This window comes from Anser cygnoides, chromosome 23 (assembly GCF_040182565.1).
Source record: "Anser cygnoides isolate HZ-2024a breed goose chromosome 23, Taihu_goose_T2T_genome, whole genome shotgun sequence".
Taxonomy (NCBI): Eukaryota; Metazoa; Chordata; class Aves; order Anseriformes; family Anatidae; genus Anser; species Anser cygnoides.
In genome coordinates this window covers 962,800-984,937 of record NC_089895.1, presented here as the reverse complement: position 1 = coordinate 984,937, position 22,138 = coordinate 962,800, and the positions used below count along the sequence as shown (strand labels likewise).

The following is a 22,138-nucleotide window of genomic DNA, read 5'->3' as shown; positions in this document are numbered from 1 at the left end:
TGGGATTGGGATGGATGGGATGGGAATTGGGGTTGGGATTGAGATGGGGATTGGGATCTGTCTTGGGATTGTGAAGGGATGGGGTTGGGATGGGGATGGCTTGGGGATTGGGATCTGGCATGGGATTGTGAAGGGATGCGGTTGGGATGGGGATGGCTTGGGGATTGGGATCAGGATTAGGATGGGGATGGGATGGGATGGGATGGGATGGGATGGGATGGGATGGGATGGGATGGGATGGGATGGGGGCACCCACTGCCACGCGACTGTCACTGCATCGGCACGCATGTCATCCCCACAGCCCGCGGCTGCGCCCCCCGACCAAGCACCAACCTGGTGTTTAGCAGATCTGTTCCGCAAAGCCAGGAGGGAAGGAGGGGGCTGGGGGAGGCACGAGCATGGTGTGATCCCCCCGCTGCGAGCCCCCCGGCACTCGCCCTACGCCCAAAGGACCACGAGGCCACGAGTCCCGCCGGTGGCTCCGTGGGGGAACCAGCCCACCCACAGCAGCCTGCATGGTGCCAGGGGTTCCAGCAAAGCCCCGAACCCCCTGCCGTTACCTCAGCCCCGCGGGGTTACGGTGCTGCTCCCACCACCGTGCCTCCAAATCCCAACAACGCCAGGGTGCACGCAGCTCTGGCCAGGGTCCGGCTTTGGGGAGGCTGGCGTAGAGGTGCATCTGAGTTAATCTGTGTGTTGAGAGGACAGAAACTCACCTGAGGGCCTGTGGCATCTTCCTGTCGTACTTATTTATATCGCTTTACATCCACGTCCTGGGTGCTTGCTACTCTTAAATGTCCCGTGTGGCAGGTGGGATAACTTCAGCTCAAACCCTTTAGGGTTTCCCAAAAGAAAAACCTGGTTAATTAAGCTCTTGTAGCTGGGCTATTCGGCACACTGACGTACTGCTCTGGGCCTTGAATGACACAAAGGTAGCTGGGGGCGGGTCTGCCGAGGGCAGATCCACATGCTGCAGAAGTGAACGCCGCTTCCAGCACCCTAAAAAACAAACGTTCAGACAGGGAGTCACAGAAACTTTCCTTTCGACCTCAAATCTGGAACTCTTCCCCAGAACTCCAGGCAGGAGGACACCCCATTCACGAGCTGCAGCCTGCCAGCAGATGGCGAGCGGCTTCTTAAAAACTCCAGCTAAAAGCAGAAAAATACTCACCCTACCCCTGCGGTGAGCCCCGGCTCCTGCCAGCAGCTCCTCGGGCCCCTCGCCGGCCTTCCTCTGCCCTGGCAAGCCCAAAAGCCACCAGGGGCATCCTCCGGGCGGTTTTGTGAGGGGTGGGATGCTGTGCATCCACACACGAGCCGTGCTGGGGTTCGCGGGGCGCTGGGCGCTGCAGCAGCGCTCGTGGGTGTCTGCACCCCGCTGGGTGGGGACAGGATGGGGACAGGCCCAGGGTCCACGCAGGCGACACGGAGGCTGTGCGAGGACGGGAGGAAAGGGTGCAACCTCGGGCTGTTCCTACCCATCCTCTGGCTTTTTCCAGAAGGAAACAGGAACTGTGCTCTCGAGCAGCCGGTGCCCAGCATTGTTGGCTTAGCGCTGCCCTGCAAGCAGCACATTCGGAGCTCCAGCAGCGTTGTTCTCGAACATGCCCCCTTCCTGCTGGCTTTGCCCTCACGGTAAGAAATCCCGTCTCCAGCACATGGAGCTCTTCAGCCCCCTGCCTGTTTCTGGCCCCCAAAGTGCTCATTATCCCTCATCCAGTGACGAGCAGCACTATCTTAAACAACTGAAGTACCATTTCCGAGAGCGACTGAGGCACTTCAGGCACTGCTGCCTCTCAGTTAAAAGTCTGAGCTAATTTTCTCTTACGAACGTTGTGCAGCACTTCAACCCCAAGCGAGGATTGCAGCACTTTGCCAGTTGCCATGTTCGCAGAGCTGCTCTCGAGCCCTGGTTGGGCTCAGCCTCACAAAACCTGGGCTGCCGTGGGAGCACCGCAGGCCAGAGAGCAGCCATCCTCCCAGCCACCCCCACGGGAACTGAGAGCAGCCGTGAGCCAAGGCCTCGCACAGGCACTAGGGGACTTTTGGCAATGTCATCTCGCACCCGTGCTGGCTGGGTTTCTTGTCTGTGGTCACACGTATCCTGCTCGGCAGCGGGCTGGGCTGGGCGATCTTCAGAGGCACCCTCCAGGCTCAGCCACCCTGCGGTGCTGTGGGGCTGTGGTGCTGTAGGGCTGTGGGACTGTGGAGCTGTGGTGCTGCAGTGTTGTGGAGCTGCGGGGCTGTGGAGCTGGAGAGCTTTGGTGCTGTAGGGCTGTGGGGCTGTGGAGCTGTGGGGCTGTGGAGCTGTGGGGCTTTGGTGCTGTAGGGCTATGGGGCTTTGGTGCTGTAGGGCTGTGGTGCTGTAGGGCTGTGGGGCTGTAGGGCTGTGGGGCTGTAGGGCTGTGGGGCTGTAGGTCTGTGGGGCTTTGGTGCTGTAGGGCCGTGGTGCTGTAGAGCTGTGGGGCTTTAGTGCTGTAGAGCTCTGGGGCTGTAGGGCTTTGGTGCTCTAGGGCTGTGAAGCCGTGGGGCTGTGGGGCTGTAGGGCTGTGGCGTTGTGGGACTGTGGTGCCGTGGGGCTCTGTAACTGCGGTGCCGTACCCTCCCAGGTGCCTGCAGCCCTTCGCAGGGCCGCTCACCCGGCAGGCACACGAACCGGGCACCGCGCAGCCTCGTGGCGGTGGCGGGCTGCCACCCGGAGGAGGGGGACCCGCCACCAGCGTCACCCCGCCGCATGGGTGCCCACGCCTGAGGCCAGCTCGCGGCCGTCTACCCGTTCCGCAGGCAGGGGATGGCGTCCCCTGAGGGGGGAGGCCGCGGTGCCCCCGGCCTGCAGGAGGGCGGACGGGCGGGGAGCCGCCCTGCCACCCCCCCCTCCCACCAAGCCCGACCTCCCCAACATGGCGGCCTCCCCGCGCCGCTCAGAGCCCCGCGCGCCTATAGGGACGGCCGCGCTCCGACCTCCCCATCATGGCGCGCGCGCCCCACGTGACCCTTCCCCCCTCCCACACTCCCTCCCGAATCATGTGACGGCGGGGCCGGGAGGAGGGGGGGGGCGGCGCACGCGCAGTGCGCGCTCGGCCGCGGCCGGAGCGGCGGCTGCCGCGGCGGGGAGGGAAAATGGCGGCGGCGGCGGCGGCGGGAGCCGTCACCGGGGCGACGCGGCGGGCCCGGCCCCGGCTGCCCTGAGGCCGCAGGTGAGGCCCGGCCCCGCCCCGCCCGGTCCCGGGGTCCCCGTGGGGCTCCCGGCGGCGCCCAGGAGCCCGCCGCCGTGTCCCGGGGTCCCGGAGCCTCCCCCCCCCCCCCCGAGCCCCCCCGGTGCCGCCGGGAGCGGAGCGGAGCCGGCCGTGAGTGCCCGGGGCGCGATCGTGGGGGGGGGGGTTGGGAACAAAGGAGGCGGGGAGGGGCCGGGAGGGGACCGGGAGGGGAGGGGACCGGCGGCTGAACGGCGGCGGGGGGTGCCGGGAGCGGGGCTGGTTGGGGGGGGGGGGTCCCTAAAACACCTCAGGTCCGAGGCGCCGCCCCCCCCCCCCGCCTCACAGAGCCGGGTCCGCAGGGCAGACGTGGCCCGAAAAGCGCAGAGGGGCTTGCCGTTATTTCCCCATTTCCTTAGCCACCGTTTCTCGTGTTCACGCCACCCTTTCTCCTTCCTTTTCCTTACGCTCGCGTTGGAGAAGGGGGGGGGGGGGGGGGAGGACGCGGGGCTCTCCCTCAGGCTGTGTCCCTCGGGCTTGCCTGGGGGGTTCCTGTCAGGCTGCCCTGGCGCAGCTCCTTTCTCCCCGCTGGAGTAAACGGCAGCGCTGGGAGCCCGCCTCGCTGTAGCTGTGGCAGTGACACCTTGCAGGGGGAAACTGGGACAGCTGGGCGCCCGCAGCACGCCCGGCGAGCTGAGGATGGAAGAGAGAGGAGCGGCACCTGCCCTCCAAACGCAGTGCTTAAACCTTGCCCGCAGTTACAGCAGGGAGCCTGCCGTTGTTTTCCCCTCTTCCCCATCTTCTTGGAGGTTTTGTGCCTCGTAAAGGACTCCTTGCAGCAGGGTTGCTGCTGGCAGCCCGAGCACACAGCCGGGCGCCGCCAGGCAGCCGAAACGCAGCCGAGGGCTCCTCGCTGCCGTGGAGAAGAGGAGCTGGGCAGGGCCGGCCATCCCTGGGCTCGGGAGAGTGAGTAAAGGTGTCCATCGAGTGCGGGGATGGAAACAGCACGTTGATTATTGAAGCTCTCCTTGGTCAGAGTCTAACGGGGCAAGTCCCCCAGCTGGCCGCGCTCTCCTTGCCCCGGCACAGGGCTGAGAGCGAGACCTGACCGCGGGCCGGACGGGCGTCGGGCTGCTGCCGAGGCTGGGCGGTGGTGCAGGAGGAGCTGCAGGAGCTGCCGCGGGGTCGGCCCCGTGCCTTTGTCGCCGCTTCGGTGCCTGTGCGTGCGCGTTTCTAGCAGGAGCAGAATCGCAGCCGCCGGTTGGCTTCGCGTGGCGAAGGTGTCTGCGCGTGTTTTTCTTCCGGTGCTACCTGGTGGTTTGTCTGCCGGCTGGCTCCACCCAAGCAGCATTTTTTCCATGGCGGCGGGTGAAATTGTCTGCGAAGCCCTTGGGTGCGAAAGGCACAGCGCAACAACTCGGTGCTTGCGCTGCTTCGCAGACCTGCGCTGGTTTATTCTCGCCGGCTCGTAGCGGCAGCACGTGTCGCTTGCAAACGGAGTGTGTCCCTGCCTGCAAGCCCTGGGATGGAGTTTTCTCTCTGGCTATCGGAGAAGCCCGAGGATGAGCCTCACCCGCGTGCCTGTGGTTAATATCAAAGTCTGGGACTCGCTGCCGGTGCTGAAGGTGGGTTGTCTTTTACCCGGGGAGTTTAAGGACCAGTGGGGATGCGCTTGAGCGCCATTTCCTTGGTCCCAGAAAACGCAGCCGGTGTCACCGCCGTGCTCGGCGCGAGGAGTGGCACCAGGGCTGCTCCTGGAGCGGGAGGACACACTTTGGGCAGAGAAGGGGATGCTCTGTACCCGGGCCTTCCCAGAAGGCGATTGATTTTTAAATGCATGTTCTCGGGGCTTCGGAGAGCCGCGGGCAGTAACGCAGCCTGCTTTGCTCCTGCCAATTCAAGCCATTTCCACAGGATGTGACTGAGCGCGGCTTGAGAAGGGTTCCCACTTTCTGTGTAAACAGAGCTGTGCGTCTGAGGGAAGTTATTTTCCCTGTGTATTTAGCCATGGCAGGCTTTATTGTACAACACTGCTCCAGGCTTTGCCCTCGCCGATTTTTAAGATGGAGCGCAGGTAAGCCGAAAGCCCTCGGAGCGGGGAAAGCCGCAGGGGTGCACGTGGGGCGTTGGGGACAGGAGCCAGCGCTGGGCGCTGCGCCTCGGTCCAAATCCCAAGGAAAGCCTTTGGGAGGAGGCCTCCGGTGGCTCCGATAGTGGGCTTAGTGGGTGTTGCTCCAGAGAAGAGCCCCTGTCGGGGTGGTTTCGGACGCGTGGGGGCCCTGCATGGCTGGTGGCATCCCTGCGAGATCCACCGAGGTATCCGCGGCCCGGCCGGGCTGCGCTGCCGTTAGCAGCTTGCTGATGTAGCGCAGGAATTCATGTCAAAATCCCTTTCGAACCTGCTTGTGTCTCGGCTTAAAGAGGAGCGGGGTGACACATCTGTGTCGAAAACTGCGGCTGGAAACTTCGGGGTTGTGCAAGATGCAGAAAACGCGGCTCTTGCCTCCGGGAGCTTGCTATTTTGAGAGCTGCACATGTTCTCTGGGAGCCTCGGTTAGTTCGCACTGGACTGCACTGCCGACTGCATTCACTTCCCATTTCTGTGGCAGTTTTTAAAATATTTCTCTGCTAGCTAAACACCTACAAAAACATCTGTGAATTAAAGTGAAAATGTTCATCTTGCCCCTGCTTAACACAGTCCGTGCAACGGAGATTTGTGCCTCTGACGAGCCGAGTCTCTTCACGTGCTTCAGACCCATTTTGAAGCACCCGTCTATTTTATTTAGGTCTGTGCCGGGTTCGCGGTAGTTTGGGATTTCGAGGGTTTAAGGTGCGTTGATTGAGCTGCTTGATTTGTTTGGGGCTCGTTGCTTCGGTGCTGCCGTGCCGCGGCAGCTCTCCCCCCGCCCCGACCTCGCCCCAGTTCGGGGCCGCGAGGAGCGAGCGAGGGCATGGCCCCGGGGCCGCGCAGAGAGCGGTGTTGGAGGAAAAGGCACTTCTGGGTGAGTGGGTCCCGAAGGGGGGCGCCAGGAGGGGTGGTGCTGCTGGGCTGGTCGTGCCCCGGGGCTGCGAAAGCGAGGGGTCGTGGCTGCCTTACGGGGAGGACGCCGCGGCCTGGGCAGGGTGTGCAGGGCAGGTCTGCCCCGGCGAGGCCCCGAGGCGCTGGTGCTCCTGCGCTGGCTCCCGAGGGGTGGTCGCTCGCAGCGAGCTCCGGGGCCGCGTGTTGGACCCACGTGGAAGGAGCAGCTCTGCAAAAGCCGAACGTCTGCGGAGAAGCCGTTTCCCCCTTCCCCTGGTGTCGTATCGGTCTCGTTCCGGTTGCTCCTCGTGGTGCTGTTAAACACGAGGCGAGGGCGGTATCGCCGTGGTTCTTTGATGCCTGCAGACCGTGGGGCATCAGATCCCTGCGGCGGCGCGCCGCGGTGCTTGCCGAACCCGCCCGAAGCAGAGCGCCGAGCAGCCGCGGCTCCGTCTGTGCCATTGTTGTCACGGCCATTCTGTGGCTGAGCAGAAGGAGCTAAAATTATTTTCGTTCCGTTCCTCGTGTGGCCGTCGGGCAGCCACCTTCAATCCGTCCCGCTGAATGCGCTCCCTTCCTGCGTTTGTGTTCGGGACGCCTGTTTTTTCCCCGCCGCAGCTGGGCGAGGGGGGACTCCAGAGCCTCCCGGGGCCGAGCTGTGGGAGCAGCCGTCGCCCCTCCGCCCGCCGGGCGCGCTGCGAGCTTGGCGCAACGTCCCCGAGTCCGGGGTTGCTGCCGCCATGATGCGGGTTAGATTTCTGCTTTCTTTCCTTGTTTTCCTTAGCGTTTAACACCCAGTGTTTCTCAGCCTCGGCAAGCAAGCTGCGTTTGCGAAGAGGATCATCGCACAGGATGGCCAGATAACCCCTGCCGGGGGTGGTGCAACTCTAACTAGCAGCGGGTTCGCTTCGTGGTGCGCTGCCCGCTCGATTTCTCAAAATAAGTTCCTACCAAAAAGGACGGCGGGTTCTCAAAGAAGCGTGGAAACGGCAGCAAACGCTCACCGACCTTGCCGGCCGGGTCTTCTGGAGGTCCGTGAGGAAACCGGCCCTCGGGGAGCCCACTGCCGGCGTCGCGGGGCTGCGCCTTCCTGCAGGTGGCTCAGTTGCTCGCCGCGTGCGTTCGGCGGTGCTGCCGGGCTGCTCGCTGCCCCGAGCTGGGCTCGGACGTGCCCCGGGGCCGTGCCCCTGGCTCTTCGTGCTTTATGGACCTGCTGGAAGCCGCGGTGGCGAGGGGATGCGGAGCGGGCCCTCCTGCCCCGTTGTCAGCCCGGCCTGATGGGGCCGCAGTCGCCACCCCGCCGGCTGCTCCCCGCGCTTGCGTTTGTCCTTCCCTCGCCGTCGGCTTTTCCTCCCGCAGCACTTCAGGGAACCCTCTGGCTTTAAACGCCGCCGCTGTTTGCTGTGAGCCCCCCCACTCCCTACAAGAGGCGGTTTTGTGGGGGAAGCTCGGCTCCTGCCCGCCGCTGACGGATCGCGGTGACGGTGAGCGACGGAGGCGCTGCCCAGTGCCAGCTCACAGGCTCGGGACGGTTCCACGGGCCCTGGAGCTGCCCTGCCTTCAGTCCCCTTCCGCCGTCGCCTCTCGGCGCGGTGCTGGCTGTGCCCTTCGCTGGCACCAGCACCTCGTGCTCAGGGCCCCGTCGGCACCGCACCTTTCTCCGCCCGCGATGCTGCGAGGGGGGCGCGGGGCTGGGTGTTGGCGGAGCGCGGTGTGCTGGCTGTTTGCCCTCCCAGTTAGCATCCTGTGCTTAAACCCCACCGGTGATGGACGCAGGCACGTTGTGGGTTTATGCACAAGAGCCCTCCTTATGAGCGTCAAGACGAGCCCTTGAGCTGCGTGCTGGCTTCTCCGGCATCTCGCTGTTCCCGTCACCCTTTTACGCTTTGACCAGCGCACCTTTGTGCCCGCCTCCAGCTCGCGGTCACAAACAAGAGCAGCTCTTGGTGCCTTCTGCGCGCCCAGCGGAGCTCCTTCAGCACGGGTCGGGGCCGGCAACCCCAGCGGGTTTTTGGTCATCTCTCTCTGTGTGAAGTCCTGTTCTCCAGCAGCGAGGGGAAGCAGGTGCTCCCTGTGGTGTCGCAGTCGCTGGTTCACGGGCAGCGCGGAGCCAGGTCTGTTTAAGGGCGAAGCGGAGAGCTCGCTGGGTGCCTGTCTCCGTGGTCGGCAGCTTTCCCCACGGGCTCTGCGTTAGGAACCGAATGAGATCGTTTGCGGCGGGTGAAGGAATGCGCTGAGGTTCAGCAGGCAGCACCGCGGGAGAGGCTCCTCGAGGTGGCGAGCATCTCCTGACGGCATCTGTGCCCGGGAGGCGCTAGGTGCCCCGGTACCCGGCGTGCTGACAAAACCACGGCATCAGCGAGCTCCCGTGCGGCCAGCAGTGCGTCTGAGAGCTGCGGGCACCGATGGAAGTCAAACCTTGGCCGCCGAGCCTACGCTAACGTGTGGCTTTTCCAGCGCATCCTTTTTTTGGCGTGAGAGGCAGTACCACCGGGCTCGTCCCCAGCTCGGACGAGCCGTCTCAGGGCTGCCCGTCGCTTCGTTTCTCGGCCAGGCGTGCTTTGTGCGGGTGGGCTGCAGGAGGGCTTTGCTCGAAGCCCTTCCTCCTGCCCCGCGTGCACCGGGGGCCGCCGGGGGGAACCGGAGGGCGGGCGACGAGCGCGACGGGTCGCCCTGCCAGAGCTCGGCCTGGCCGTCGCGGGGTGCTCGCCCCGATCACTGGAGCCCCCCGAGGCGCGGGCCGCTGCTGGAGGGCGTTGTGTGGAGCAGGCAGCGCTTCAGTGGGAGCTGTGCTGGGAACAGCTGCTCGGGTGCATCAGTTAGGTGGGGCTAAGGAAAGGTTTTATGTAGGAAAACAACAAAATCCCGACCGCGGGGAGCAAGCGGCTGACGGAGGCTGTCAGGAAACCGGGAGCGGATTCACCCGGCGCCGCTGGGCAGCTGCGCTCAGCTCGTCGCTGCGGGAGCAGCCCCCCTACGACGCGTTTTACATGGCACGGTTTTGCCTGAGCAGGGTTTCTCGGACACAAGCAGGCTTTGGGGTGCCCGGGAGTGTAAGTACAGGAGCGATGCCCCCAGGTTGTGCTTTCAGACTGACTTCTCATACGTTCAAAACTTGGCCGGTTTTTAGGTGCCTTTTCCCCGATGACTCGGCTGTAAATTTGCCTGAAATCGATACAGGCGTTGGCCAGTCCTCGTGGCTTTGGTAGGGCTGAGAGATGCCAGTGAGAGGGAGGGAGTGCTGTGTCATCCGTACAGGCTGTCCCCCAAATAATTAAGGACAAAATATTATTACATTTTATTAATTATTAAGGACAAAATATTATTAATTTGTATTAATTATTATTAAGGACAAATAATTTAAGGAATTAATTTAAGGCTGGCTTTGGGATCGTTCTTTTCTGGCTCGCGTGCGGATTTGCCTTCGTTTTGAATTTCATTGTGTTCTTTTTTTTTTTTTTCCTTTGTGCTAGAAAAATTTCAGGTGAGAATAAATTTAATGAAGGGCTTGCAGGGATCCAGTAGAGGGGGTGCGTGAGCGCAAAATGCCGCTGCTTCCCAAGCCCCCGGGACGTGGGGTGGTTCGGGTCGGGCGGATGGATGCAGGAGCACACGCAGCCCGTCCGCCCGAGCGCTGCGGCCCCGCCGAGCAGGTTTCCAAGCTGGCCACGTCTGGGTTCAGCCTCCTGGAGCGGCCCCGTCGGCGTGCGGAGCCCCAGCCTGCGCCCAGGCCCACTGCTCTTCGGCTGGGGCGGCGTTGGACGTGGGGGAGCGGACGGAAACCCACGTCTGTAGGTGGCTGGGTCACCTCTGTAACCTCAGGGTGAACACGTTTAGCGGTCGACGTACTTAGATTTGGGGTCCGTCGGCCAGCAGCCCGCGGGTGAGCTCGAGCGGTACCCGGTAGGTACGTGACCAGGCAGCTTCTGTGCTCTCGGTGCTTCTCACGCCAGCTCTGTCCCCTTGCGGAGGTCTCGGCGGGTTTTGCACACCCGGAGCCGTTCTCAGGGCACTAACAGCCGCAGAAGAAAGCCTTCAAATCCCCTTCGTCATGGATGCGTCTGGTTTTTAGGACGGGGTGCTCACGATCACTTACTTAGCGGCTTTCTGCAGTGGCAGCTGGTCTCGGTGCTCGCACTGCCTGCTCTGGTTCTTGGTTTGTTAATATTTTATTAAGCTCTTAGGCCAGTTCTGATGCTTCTGGTTTCCTCCTGTTTGTTCCTTCAGCAGATTCTAAGGACCGTTTTCCTACGAACCCTTGCAGGGCGGTGCTGTTAAACCCTGCAGCTTCCTTTTGTTCTCGGGAGCCATACGCTAAGTGAGAAGCGTGCGACGCACGGGCTGCCCGGGCTAAAACCCAGAACGAACCTCATCTTTTATCATCGTCAGTGCTTTAATTCTGCAGGAAAACCTGGCCTAGCAGGCGAGGCGTGCAGCGGGAGGTCTGAGTTTGGAAACCTGCGGGTGGAATTTAGGAACCCTTGATTTTCAGGGTTGGAGCTAGGTCTTATATGGAGGAAAAGACAATTTCCTGTTGAAAAGCAGCTAAAGGGAAAGGCTGTGCTTCAAAGAACTTGCAATTGCCTGTTCTGGGGGACGGAAAGGAAGGCTGGGTGCAGGTGTCCTCGCGGTCCCGTTCATTCATCCTGCCAGCAGCCATTTCAGGGCCGGTGCCCGCGCAGCAGCACAGGCAGGATATTGCTCATCGTTTTGCTTCCCAGAGGCTTTTTTTTGACTAAAATTTGTTTTGTTTTGTTTTGTTTTTCCCCTTTGCTGAACGTGTCTGGCAATTGTTTTTCAAGTGAGCTGGCTCTAACTGCTGCAAGTGTCCGAGGGCCTGAAGCGCCGCGCTATTAACGTGCGTTTAGCAGGGTTTCCCAGGAAATGTGCTTCTGCTCACGGGACAAAACCGTATCCCTGCCCCAAATCACAAGCAATTAACTGTGCTGATACCGTTTATCAGCCGAAGCAGCGCTGGAAAAGTTTCCGCTCCTTCTTAGTCTTCCTTGCTTGCGTGCACACCCTTCGCTTCGCTCCCTGCGCTGCTGCCGTGGGAGAGCGCCGCGTGCTCGGTCTGACCGCTGCAGTTTTCAGCTGGGAGAGGGCTGGTGAGCGAGGGCAGCGGAAGGCAAGCTGGGGGGAAGCTGCCACCCAGGCCTTGGTGGCACGGCTGCTCCAGGACCCTCGGAGCCTTTTTTTTTGACCTGGCTAAGCGAAGAAGCCCAAGTGGCTTTGCTGCCTCCCGAAGCGCTGCCCTGCGCGCGGCAGGGCCGCTGCCAGGCAGGAGAAGCAGTTGCAAAGTATGAGGAAGAGTCTGGAGCAGGTTGGAGGCAGCTGCTGTCTCCCACCCCTAAATTAGCTCTGTGACTCCAGATTGCCAGGAGCAATTAAACGTTCCGCAGAGTCCCCTTCTCCTTCCAGCCGGAGCAGCCACCAGCCAGGGCTGGGTCCTTTAACACACCTTTATTTTTTTCCCAGGTGAGAGCACAGCTTCCACGATTGTGTTTGGATAGCGAGCTTTTTGTGGCATGTGAAAATGAGCATTCCCTTATGAGTAATGTGCTGTGACTCAGTACGATTGCACGGCTGCTTGTTTTCATTCAAGAACTTTCCCTTAGAGGATTTTTTTTCCTAAAATCTGTTGACTTCATAGAAGAGGGGAAAAAAAAAAGTCAAAAACTCTGCGGGTTCAGGCGCTTCTTCGACAGCTGAGCCAGTTCTGCAGGGAAGAGGAGGTAGCTCGGGATGGGAACCACCGATGCCACCCATGCCTGTGAGCTGGGGTCCTTGGGACCCGGAAAGGTGCCTGCAGGTAGGGAAACTTTCCTGTGCCGGGGGGGGTTTGCGCGAGCAGGGTCCCCACGCCGCGACCAGCCTCCGAGAGGTGCTGACGCCTGGCAGGTTTTTGGTCTGCATTTTATGTTCCTCATCTGTTTGTTCCGCTGCAGCGGCTAATTACTTTAGCAGAATAAATAGCAGGTTCTTAAATATATTCAGGAAGGGAGGGAAGGAATATTGAAGGGCTCAGAGAGGAGGAAAAGAGTTATAAAATGTTTTGCCAACTGGCAGAGCAGCAGCTTTTAGGATCAGCCAGGCAAACGCGATCAGCGCTGGCAGAGCTCTGCTCCCATTGTCCTTCTAGCGTCCCTGTAGGTGGTATTTTAAAGCAGTCGCGATTCTTCGTTGGTAAGGCTTTAGGCTAACTGTCAAACACTCTAAAACATTGCTGCTGCTGGGATATAGAGGCTCTTCCCCTGGCCTGGGGGCTGTAAGGAACGAAACAAGACGATGCTTCGGGGCGCTCGTGTTAGCCGTCGCGGTGATCGGCCCGAGCAGAACGGGGCTGCAGGATCTGTCTTGGCAAGTCGATCGCATTGCACACGCGCCTTGATGAGCCGCAGCTGTGTAAATCCCTTCACCGCAGCTCTCCGAGTGCCGGGGTTGCTCGGACAGGAACTGTAGCCCGTATACCAGCTGCAGCGCCAACAGATCGCGCCCGGTCTGAACACCGGGTGCAGGACGGGAAGCGAGCCGCGAGGGGAGCGCAGAAACGCCCCGCGCTGCTCTGCGGCTGGCTGATAGGAACGCTGCCCTGGGATTTCCTCCTGCAGACCTGCTGACTGATGGCCGGAGGAGCTGGCTCCTGCCTGCCTGGGGTGCTGTAGCCTTTTCGTTTGGGACGCTGGGCAGGGTTGGAGCACAGGGCTTCTGCCCAGCGGTGTGCAAAGCAGGTCTCGCCCTCCGGGGGTCGTTATTCCCAGCCCCCTGTTCCCCTGCCACGTGAGCAAGGTCCACGGCCGTGGCGCATCAAGCTTGAAGGGTTGTTTTGGAGCCAGCTGCCTCTTGGGAGCTGAGCTTATTGATGATCTTTTCCTTGAGAAAAATAACACGGTGTGGGTGTGAAAGCTTGGAGGGCAGTTATTTGTTGCGCGGGCACTTGAGGAACGAGGATCTAGCACAGCAGATGCATTTGTGTATTCATAATATTATAAAGTGGTCTGGTAAGGCAAGCTGTAATTAAGTCCTGGATGGTCTGTGGTCACTTGTATTTCTTCTGGGGGAACGCAGAGGAATTTCCTCGCTCTCCTGAGCACAGGCTGCCGTACCGCTGCCCTGCCAGCTCCCTGTTCAGCCCGCTTCCTGCAATTTTCCAGCGAGAGCTTCAGGACTGCGTGTGTGTGTTTAATGAGCGTTACAAGTAAGATGTCTGGGAGAGATGTGCGCAGCAGGAAGCTGTCTTGGGAAGCAAACTTAGGGACTGATTTCAATCTGCACCCTGCCTGCGGGAGCAGGGTGCTGCTTTCTGTTAGCTCAGCCCCGTACGACCATTGGCATCGATGCTGGCACACTTGTTATCCCAGGAGGGATAAAAGCCATCTCTGCAGGAGGCTTCTGGAAAAGGGATTTGATCCAGGTCTGTTTCCTAACGAAGCCTTCCACAGCCAGGCACCACCGTTAGGCCTTGTCCTCCCTGAGGGCGGAGGGGCAGGCAGAGCTCAGCGCGACTTCTCCAGCCCCAGAGCTGCACGCGAGCACCTGCAGGACCCGATGGAGCCCCACGAGCTCTTCCCGCTGCCCCTGCCTTTCTCGAAGCGGCCTCGGAGGTGCTGTCCTGCACCCCCAGCTCCTTGCACGTGATGGCATCCTTAGCTTGCACCTTCTCCGAGCTCGCGTAGATGGTCCCGTGCGCCTGTGATTAACCGGTGTCCTGTGGCTCCTGAGCCTGCTCCCGAGGATTGAAATTGGGATTTAATAATTGTGCTCTTTATAGCTGGGAAAAGTCCTCGTTAGGAGGGCGTTCGTTCTTGCGCTGCTCAGCTGCCGTCCTCCAGCAGGTTCTGGACGTTATGTGAGCGGTAAATACAAGCTGTTGGGAAACACATCGACGTAATCCTTGCTTCTCGGCCTTAACAGCAGGTTCGTGTGAACCTGGCGAGCCGAGGCTTATGTTCAGCGCTGTCACCTCCAGGCGTCCCGTTGCACCGGACCCGGGTGCGCTTCACTTTGCTTTCCCAGCACGTCGCACGCTTTTGGGGTGCGAAGCGCCCTCCGCGCCGCCTCTCCTGCTGTGCTGCTCCGTTCCCCCAAGCCGCGAGGCCGGCGCTGACCCCGAGCTCCCCGGCTCGGGCACGACCCGAGCGGCCAGGGCTGCGGGCTGGGGAGCCTCCGGCTTCCTGCAGCGCTGCCCGAGGTGGAAGGAGGCACATATGCTTCCTGACTGGAGATGCTTTTGCTTGGAAAAGACCCAACCCACTGCTTTTTAATTTATTTTTTTTCAGTGTGATTTTTTTTTTTTTTTTTTAGTTTTCAATTTCTTAATCTTTGGGAATTTGTGCATTCTCTGCTGTGTAACGCAGTCTGCTGACGCAGCAGCACTTATGTCAGAGCGTTTGGGTTTCAGGCTTTCTTTGTCATAACATTGACTCTGGGAAGGATTTCTGACACTGGAGAATTCGCAGAGCATCTGTTAGCGTGCTGACTGCAAGTTTAATTTTGACTTGCTTTCTCTGGAAGATTGACAGCCCCCGGGATTTTCTGAAGCTGCTTCATCGGGGAGGCTGACAGGAGTGGCGGGTGACGCTGCCTAGCGGGATTTCTCTGCGTGAGAATCAGTTGTCACGGCCAGCTTCGTGCCTGGCGCCTCCGGGCTGCTGCCCCGCGGCTCTTCTGCCGGAGCTGCGCGTGGCACGGGCAGGGCAAGCCCTGGGTTTACCTGGGGTTGGGGGCAGCTTGGGGTTGGGGGCAGCTTGGGGTTGGGGGCAGCTTGGGGTTGGGGGCAGCTTGGGGTTGGGGGCAGCTTGGGGTTGGGGGCAGCTTGGGAAGAGGGGGCAGGTTGCATCGCTGGAAGTCTGCTACAGCAGCGTAGGTGTCAGGAGTCAGGCAGGTAACTCAGCCTCCTCCCAGCCGTACCTGCCGTGACACTAAGAGCTGGGTAAAAGCGAGTTGTCCGAGCTGAACTCGGGCAAAGTCTGCCTCGTTTCCCCTGGTGAGGAGCAGGCCTGCTCTCTGGGTTCGCTGGGGGTGGGACGTGTCCCGTAGCCGGGGGGCCACGGGCTGCGCTGGGCGGTGGGACGGGGATCTGGGACCTTTTGGTCCTGTGCTGGTGGGCGCCGCTGCTGGTTCCTAGCAGGCAGGGGCTGGGCTCTGCTTCGCGCCGGCCGCCACGGGTTTGATGGCGGTCCGTAACCCGTGCCCGGTCCGTAATCCGTGCCCAGTCCGTAACCCATGCCCGTGGCCAGACTGGACGCGGCTACTCGTTAAGGTGGATTTACTTCGCGATGTGTTCCTGTCATCGTTGCCGAATGCCTCGCGTGCTCTGGATGGCTGGAGCGACGGTATCCCAGCCTGTCGTCGGCAGTAAATCCTGTGGGGTTTCTCTTTCCTCACCTACCCCGAGCAGCCACTTGTATAAAACAGAGAGGCGGACGAGGGGTGCGAGAGGGGTGCTAAAGGAGAGCAGGACGGGGCTTTTCCCCCTCTTCCCGCAGCAGCGTGTGCTCCCTGGGAAGCCCCAGCACCGGCGTGCAGCAGACTCGCTGGCCAAACTGGTTTCTCAGGGGAGGAGCGGCTGCGAGCTGTCCCTCGCTCCTGTCCCGCCTGGCTCCCCGGGGATCCCGGTCCTGCCCCCCGCCCCGTGCCAGGCACCGGCACCTCCTCGCCCCGCAGCTCGGCGCTGCCAAACCGCGGGCAGCTGCGGGGACGCCGCCGCCACGTCCTGCCCCCGGGGCCTGCCGGGGCCAGCGGTGCGGCGGTGGCGAGGGGAGGCCGTGGGGAGCGGGGCTGTCGCAGGCTCTCATTCCTGCGGTGGGTTTTCTTTCTTCCTTTTTGCTCTCCCTGGTGCTGTCCGCAGGCAGCGGCGGGGCTGAGAGCGGTGAGAGATGAAGAAGTGGCCTGGGAAAACGCTCCGCGGCCAGAGAGCGGCGTGACGTGTTTGCTTTCCCAGCAGAGGCGAGCCTTGCCCCGCCGATGGTGGTGGTTAGCGTTTGTTTGGGGGAGGAAAGGTGCCGAACCTTTTGTCTGCACGCCCCGGCTGCTTGGTCTCTTGAGCTCATTCCTAAACTGCGTGCAGCCTGCTTCAAAGCCTTGCAAAAACCACGTCCTTGACCTGGAGCTTACTGGTGCAGGGCTTTGTGTAGACCTCTCGTGTAACGTGCGCGGCTTGCAGCTGCGTTTCTGATGCTGTTGGGTTTCGCTCGGTGACCTCAGTGTTGTCTCTCTCTCGAAGCTGTGAAGTGGAATGCCATGGCCAGCTCCTCGGACAGTGAAGATGACGGTTTCATGGCCGTGGACCCCGAAGAAGCTGTGGTCGAAGGGACGATGGAGCAAGATGACGAGCCCCATGCTGAGCTGGAGGTGGAGGAGACCAGGCATAACAGATCGATGTTGGAGCTCCCCGAAGAGGTTTTGGAATATATCCTGTCCTTCCTTTCACCGTATCAGGAGCACAAAACTGCTGCCCTTGTCTGCAAACAGTGGTATCGACTAATCAAAGGTACAAACGGCTGTAGTGAGAATGTGTTTTTTTAATTGTGGGAATGTGGCTTCACGTTGCAGCTGCTCTTTGCTTTGCTTTAGACTTGCCTTTAGTTTCTCCCTTTTCACTCAGAAATCCGACTTCTGCAAAATGCCTGAAAAGCAGCTGAAGCCTCGCCTTGCTGGTGTGTTGCCGATAACTCCGGTGCTGCAGAACGGAGCCCCTCAGCTGAGGCAGCTTGCTCCCTGCCGTCGGGCTGGGTGCTCTCTTTTGAAGTAGGAAAGAGCAAAACCCCAAAACCCCCACGACCAGGCTGCTCGCTTAGTTCTGCTTCTGAACGCTGCCCGTGCACTGCTAACGTGCAGCGCTCCTGACCTTGCATTCAGGCTTCCCCTCCAACACGCACAGCAGTGCCCCGCTCCCGGCATCCCATGTCTAATGTGGCTATAATTGTGCTGTGTTTGCGTCTTGCTCAATAGTTACGTTCCCAAAGCCTGTGCTTTTGGTTGGAAACAAAACCGTGCCTGGTTCTGACAGCTCTGCTGAAGATAAGTGGCAAAGTGTAAACTGCATCTACGTTAATAGAGATCTACATATTCAGATTGCCTGAAAGAGTAGCCCTGAGATACAGATACTTCGCTTTGCCTCCGTGCAGCATTAATTCTGAAGCCTTATGGGGATATTTTAATGCTAGATACATGTGATACGACAAAGAGCTCCGCTTGTAGCCTTGCGCAAACTCTACCTGCCTCGTGGCTCCGTGTTCCCGCATACAGCGGTGATTTCTGTTACGTTAGGCTTTGGACACATGAGTTCTGGTTGCAGGCTTCATAAAAACAGGCGCTTTGAGAGACAACACCGGTTAAATCTGTAGGAAATGAGGCAGGCTGCTGCACTTGGGTAACTTGTTTCTTCTGGGAAGTGCAGAGCAGGTGTCAGGCGAGAAGCGCCGTGCTTTCCGCCGTTGGCGCTGCGTATGGCTGGGCAGGTGTGTGGGGTGATGTCTCATCTGTGGACTTCCTCACACATGTGAAGCATTGCTGAGATTCCAAGGATTCTCTGCCTTGCCCGGAGTTTAACAGGCTGGAGGTTGAACCAAAATGCAGCTCCTTCAGAAGTAAGCCTTGCACAATTACTTTTTGGCATAATTTTGGGCCCACGAACGTGCAGTGCTCCGGTCCTGCTGGCTCAGCAGTCTGCACCTCTGCTGAAAGGTTTTCAAGTGCCCATGGCCTTGAGTCGCTGCTTTCTCACACACGCTTGTTCCTGAAGCAGCCTTAAGAGATGCAAAGGATGCAGCTGGAGTGAGCAAGCAGCCGGTGATTCACCCCAACAGAGACTGTGGGAAACGTCCTGGAGTGTAGGGGAGGGAAGAGCAGCCCAAGGCGCCCCGTGACATTGGAGTGAGCCTGGGCGGTGAGAGGTGCTGGGCAGCCGCATCGTTTTTGTGGTGGTTACAGCGCAAAGGGAGTGTAATCACTAACGTGTGCTCTGCGAAGCAGAGGTTACTCGAGGTAAATGCTTGATTTGTTTGCTCCTGGTTAATTTTTCCTGTTTGTCAGGATACATCTGCTCCAAAATCCTACAGTTCAGGTTACGTTTCCCGTGTGTCTCTTGGGGACCAGCTGCTTGAAGATCCAGGGCTTCATTTTTTGAAGCTTCCTGCTGTGTACCCCTGAGTGTGATTTCTTGCTGGGGGTGTTCCTGGCACAGGGCTTGCGGTCAGCAAACTCTCGGGGAAAAATCCCAGCAGGTTCTGGCACCTTGAGTGCAATTGCTGCCATAGCCCGGGCTGCCAACGAGGACTGCTCCAGCCCTTCGGTGTCAGGGCACGGCGAGGCTTACACCGGCCCGGGGGCTGGACGCTGGCGTTGGAAGTTCTGTTAGCACCCGAGTGCTAGAGGTGAACGGCGTTGAGCTATACCAGGATCCGCTCTGCACGCTTTCTCAAAGCTGATGTTTTGCTGCAAAAGCGTGACGGGCTGCATCCTGCCCCCGCGGCTCTGAGCGCTTTGAGGCAGCAGGGCTTGTGGGCGCGAGGCGGAGCAGGTGCTGGGGCCACAGAGCATCTGCTGAGCTGCTGCAGTCGTAAGGCTTCACCAGCCCCTTTTCTTCCCGCAGCAAGCAGTCTCTGGCCCTTCTCTGCACAAGCAGGCACGCTCTCCATGCCCAGGATTAGCTGTGGCTCTGCTGCTGGTCTGCGCCACAGGAGCTGGAGCCACCTCCTGTAGGACAGATCGACGCCCTGGCAGGCTAAGAAGGAATATTTTCACCTGACACACGCTGCCTTTTGTCACTGGCTTCCCCTGTCATATTTACTGTAGATTACTGTCCAGTAGCTGCAGGCATTCTCTTAAAAGTTTATTATTATGTGCTGTTGGTCCTCAGTGGTCCTTTAAGGCCTGTGTGCTCCTCTGGCAGAAATGCGTGCTTACATGCAGCATTAATTTGGGTGTGATTAGCCTTGTGTTGCAGCAGAGTGGGCCAAAAACCCCTCTCTGGGAAGACATGTCCCTAATACATGGGATTTGTGTTTAAATACGTGTTTATAGTGACCTGAAGCGTGCTTGTGCGTAGCTCCTTGCGCAAACAGTCGCGCTGGCACCTTGGCTCCCCGCTGCCTGGCTGCGGCCAGGTGCTGGGGCGTAGGGATGCCGGGTTCGGCATCTGCTCCCCAGAGACCTTCCTTGGCAGCAGGTGAGGTCTCCGGTGTGCTGACTGCGGGCCCCCTGCCTCCAGCTGAGCCTTCGCTGGTTGTTACAGCTCGCGGCAGAGCACCTCGGTCCGGGGCAGCTGCGCGTTAGCGGCTGCCTCCGGGCAGCGGGGCAGAACCGCAGCCTCACACACACTTACCTATCCCAAAGGCTTGGCTTTACCAAGCACAGCTGACAAATAGCAAAGGTGTGGTAAATAAATGGAGTGAACGCTGATTTCTGCGTTTGCAGAGTCCATGTTCTTCATTCTTTTGAATCCTCTGAATATCCACCAGCGTATTTATAGCCCAAATACTGGGGTTGTTTTGTAATTGCTATCGTGCTGCTACTCACCGCACACCACCGAGGGATAAGTTGTCATTTGCTTTGGCTTCTCCAAGCTCGCTGCTCCCTATGAAGGCTGTCAGGCGGCGTATACACACGCTCCTTCATATAGGTGTGTTATGTGCTGGTTTTGGATGTGCTTGTGCAACTGTGCAGACACGGTCTGTTCTAAACATGCCTCAAATTCTGCTGACGTCTCGTCTTTCTCTAGGTGTGGCCCATCAGTGTTATCACGGCTTTATCAAAGCGGTGCAAGAAGGAAACATTCAGTGGGAGAGTCGCACTTACCCCTACCCAGGAACCCCCATCACTCAACGCTTCTCGCACAGTAAGTAGCTGCCCAGGAGGGCTCCGCTCGCCCCTCGTCAGCTCTGAGGTCCCGTGGGAAGCTGTAACGAGGTGTCTGCGTTGTGCCATTCGGGGCGGAGTGGTGGCGCACGTGCCTGTTGCTGCAGCAGAGCTTTATCTGCTCGGTGTAACGCGGCAGCTCTGCCAACACAAGCACTTTACACAAGAATAGGGATTCAGTAGTTGTTTGTTGTCCCAGGTTAGAAAGAGGAAATGTTAACGGAGTTAGGAAAAAAAATCCCACCCTGTTTTTTTGCAAATTTTACGTGCAGACTTCTTTACACAGCTCCCCTTCAAGAGAAACCTCCAGTCCAGTGGCTGTTGTAGCCAGTGGGTTTGCCGACCCGCTGCACGCGGGGACGTACGCTGGCTGCTTTACGCAGCACATCGACTCTTACGCTTGTGAGCAGCAGCCTGGAGGAGGCTGAGCGTGGTGTGCTTCAAAACAAAACACAAAGGGCTGCAGATGAGAGGTACTGAGGCAAGCACGCTTGCCGTGGGTGTGATTTGCTGATAGAAGTCAGCAGTTCAGTTGACAACATTGCTTAATTTATGGTGGAATTTTTGCCCTGCTTCCAAGTTTCTGGAACAGAGAACGGGTTCCCGTTGAGGGGAAGATACTTAAATAAAACTTTTTTGTGGTGCAGTGTCTGTGCCAGGCACCGTGTTGAAATATGACAAAAATTCAGTCCTTGTGGCTTTGTCGCTGGGTCAGACCTCTTTGGGAGACGGTTCTTCCGGGGAGCAAACTTTGTGTTTATGAAGGTAAATAAACATGATGTAAGCGGTGCAATTCCAAGAGCAAGCAGTCATAAAATTTTCATACTCCCGAGTAATAATTTATGAAACAGCCAACGCACAGAATGTGCAGCCTCCTGCCCAAAAAAAAGCCTAGGAGACGCTGTGGGATGTTCTGGTGGCAGCGTTCTCCTCTTCAAGGATTTCGGTGTCCTCCTAAAACTTCAAAAAGGCACCACGTTTCGTCACTCGTTTTGAAGCAGCAACATTAATGAAGTGCTTCCCGATGACTTGCAGATTCACGGGTACTTTCCCTCGGTTTGCTGGTGGTGGTGTCCGTCCTAACTGGCCTGTTTCTGAGGGGGTATCTCACCTGCACCGTTTCCACCCCAGTGCCTTGGAGCAGCTTCCTCGTGCCTGGTGAGCTGTAAGGCTAGCAATGAATTACCCAAAGAAGGCCCAAATATTATGCCAAGGACTCGCTGCGTGTGCTTTCATTTTTTCTGCTGCCCAGCAGGGGCTTCCTCGGAATGTGCTGCTCCTGCCACTTGCTCCAGACTGAGTTGTTTCACCAAAGCCACAGCTCTCGGAGCCTCTGATCGCCATTAGCCTCAGTGACACCGTCCTGGCTCCGCTCAGCCCTTGGTCACTACAGAAGCATTGTTAATGCTCTCGATGTGCAGAAAGCTAATCTGGATTAACTTGTTTGCTGGTTTAAAATTAATTATTTTTGAACAGTTCTCCAGATCTGCGGTATCTGCTTTTCCCTACAGCAAAGCCGCGTGCGTTTGTGGGTGGATTCCAATATCAGAGCCTGGAGGAAGGTCTGATCAAAGCTGGGCTGGGCTGAGATTCCTTTCTGAGTGAGAGGCTAGAACTGAGGCAACAAATCATTAATCACAGTGCAAAGAGAATCCGAAAAACTGTGATCTGGAGTACTAATATGCGGTGAGACAAGCTAAGAACAGGAGGTCTGGGAAGGGGGAGTGAGGGAGGGCTCGCAAAACATTTTTTAGGGGTGGCTCACCAGGTTTCACGGGAAGACGTCATCTGCCGGGTATGAGTCCTTTGAAGTGAACGGGCAGCGGTAGCATCGAAGGATTGGCTAGGGCTGTCTCTTTCTTTCAAGATTTATTAGAAATATCTCAGAAGTGCTAATTTGGAGCCAATATTTAACATGACAGGTGAGAATTTTAAATAGTTAGAGGTCATCGTCTGCTATAAATTCTGAGAAACGTAATTGAAAAACTGTTCGATAAGGAATAACTAATGTGCGTTCCCGTTGTTTTATGGGGAGGAAGCATTTGTCAAGGCCTTTGATCGTACG

The 22,138-nt window shown here is 58.8% G+C and overlaps 1 protein-coding gene and 1 long non-coding RNA gene across 5 annotated transcripts in view; one reads left to right on the top strand and one right to left on the bottom strand.

The window, feature by feature from the left end:
- Positions 1-267: 267 nt before the first annotated feature.
- LOC106040171 (uncharacterized) lies at positions 268-1,298 on the bottom strand. The gene is made up of 4 exons (XR_007158458.2): positions 1,172-1,298; positions 859-999; positions 561-689; positions 268-381 (listed from the first exon to the last, which is right to left on the bottom strand). It is a non-coding gene; the product is annotated as an uncharacterized lncRNA (long non-coding RNA).
- Positions 1,299-3,039: 1,741 nt separating this feature from the next.
- The window catches only part of FBXO42 (F-box protein 42), a 50,995-nt gene continuing 31,896 nt past the window's right edge, over positions 3,040-22,138 (top strand). The window contains exons 1-3 of one of the 4 annotated variants that reach the window (XM_066982123.1): positions 3,040-3,197; positions 16,439-16,705; positions 19,937-20,053. In XM_066982123.1, the coding sequence (XP_066838224.1) occupies positions 16,456-16,705; positions 19,937-20,053 (367 nt within the window). In that variant the 5' untranslated portion in view covers positions 3,040-3,197; positions 16,439-16,455. The other 3 variants (XM_066982124.1, XM_066982122.1, XM_066982121.1) reach the window with 3 other exon arrangements.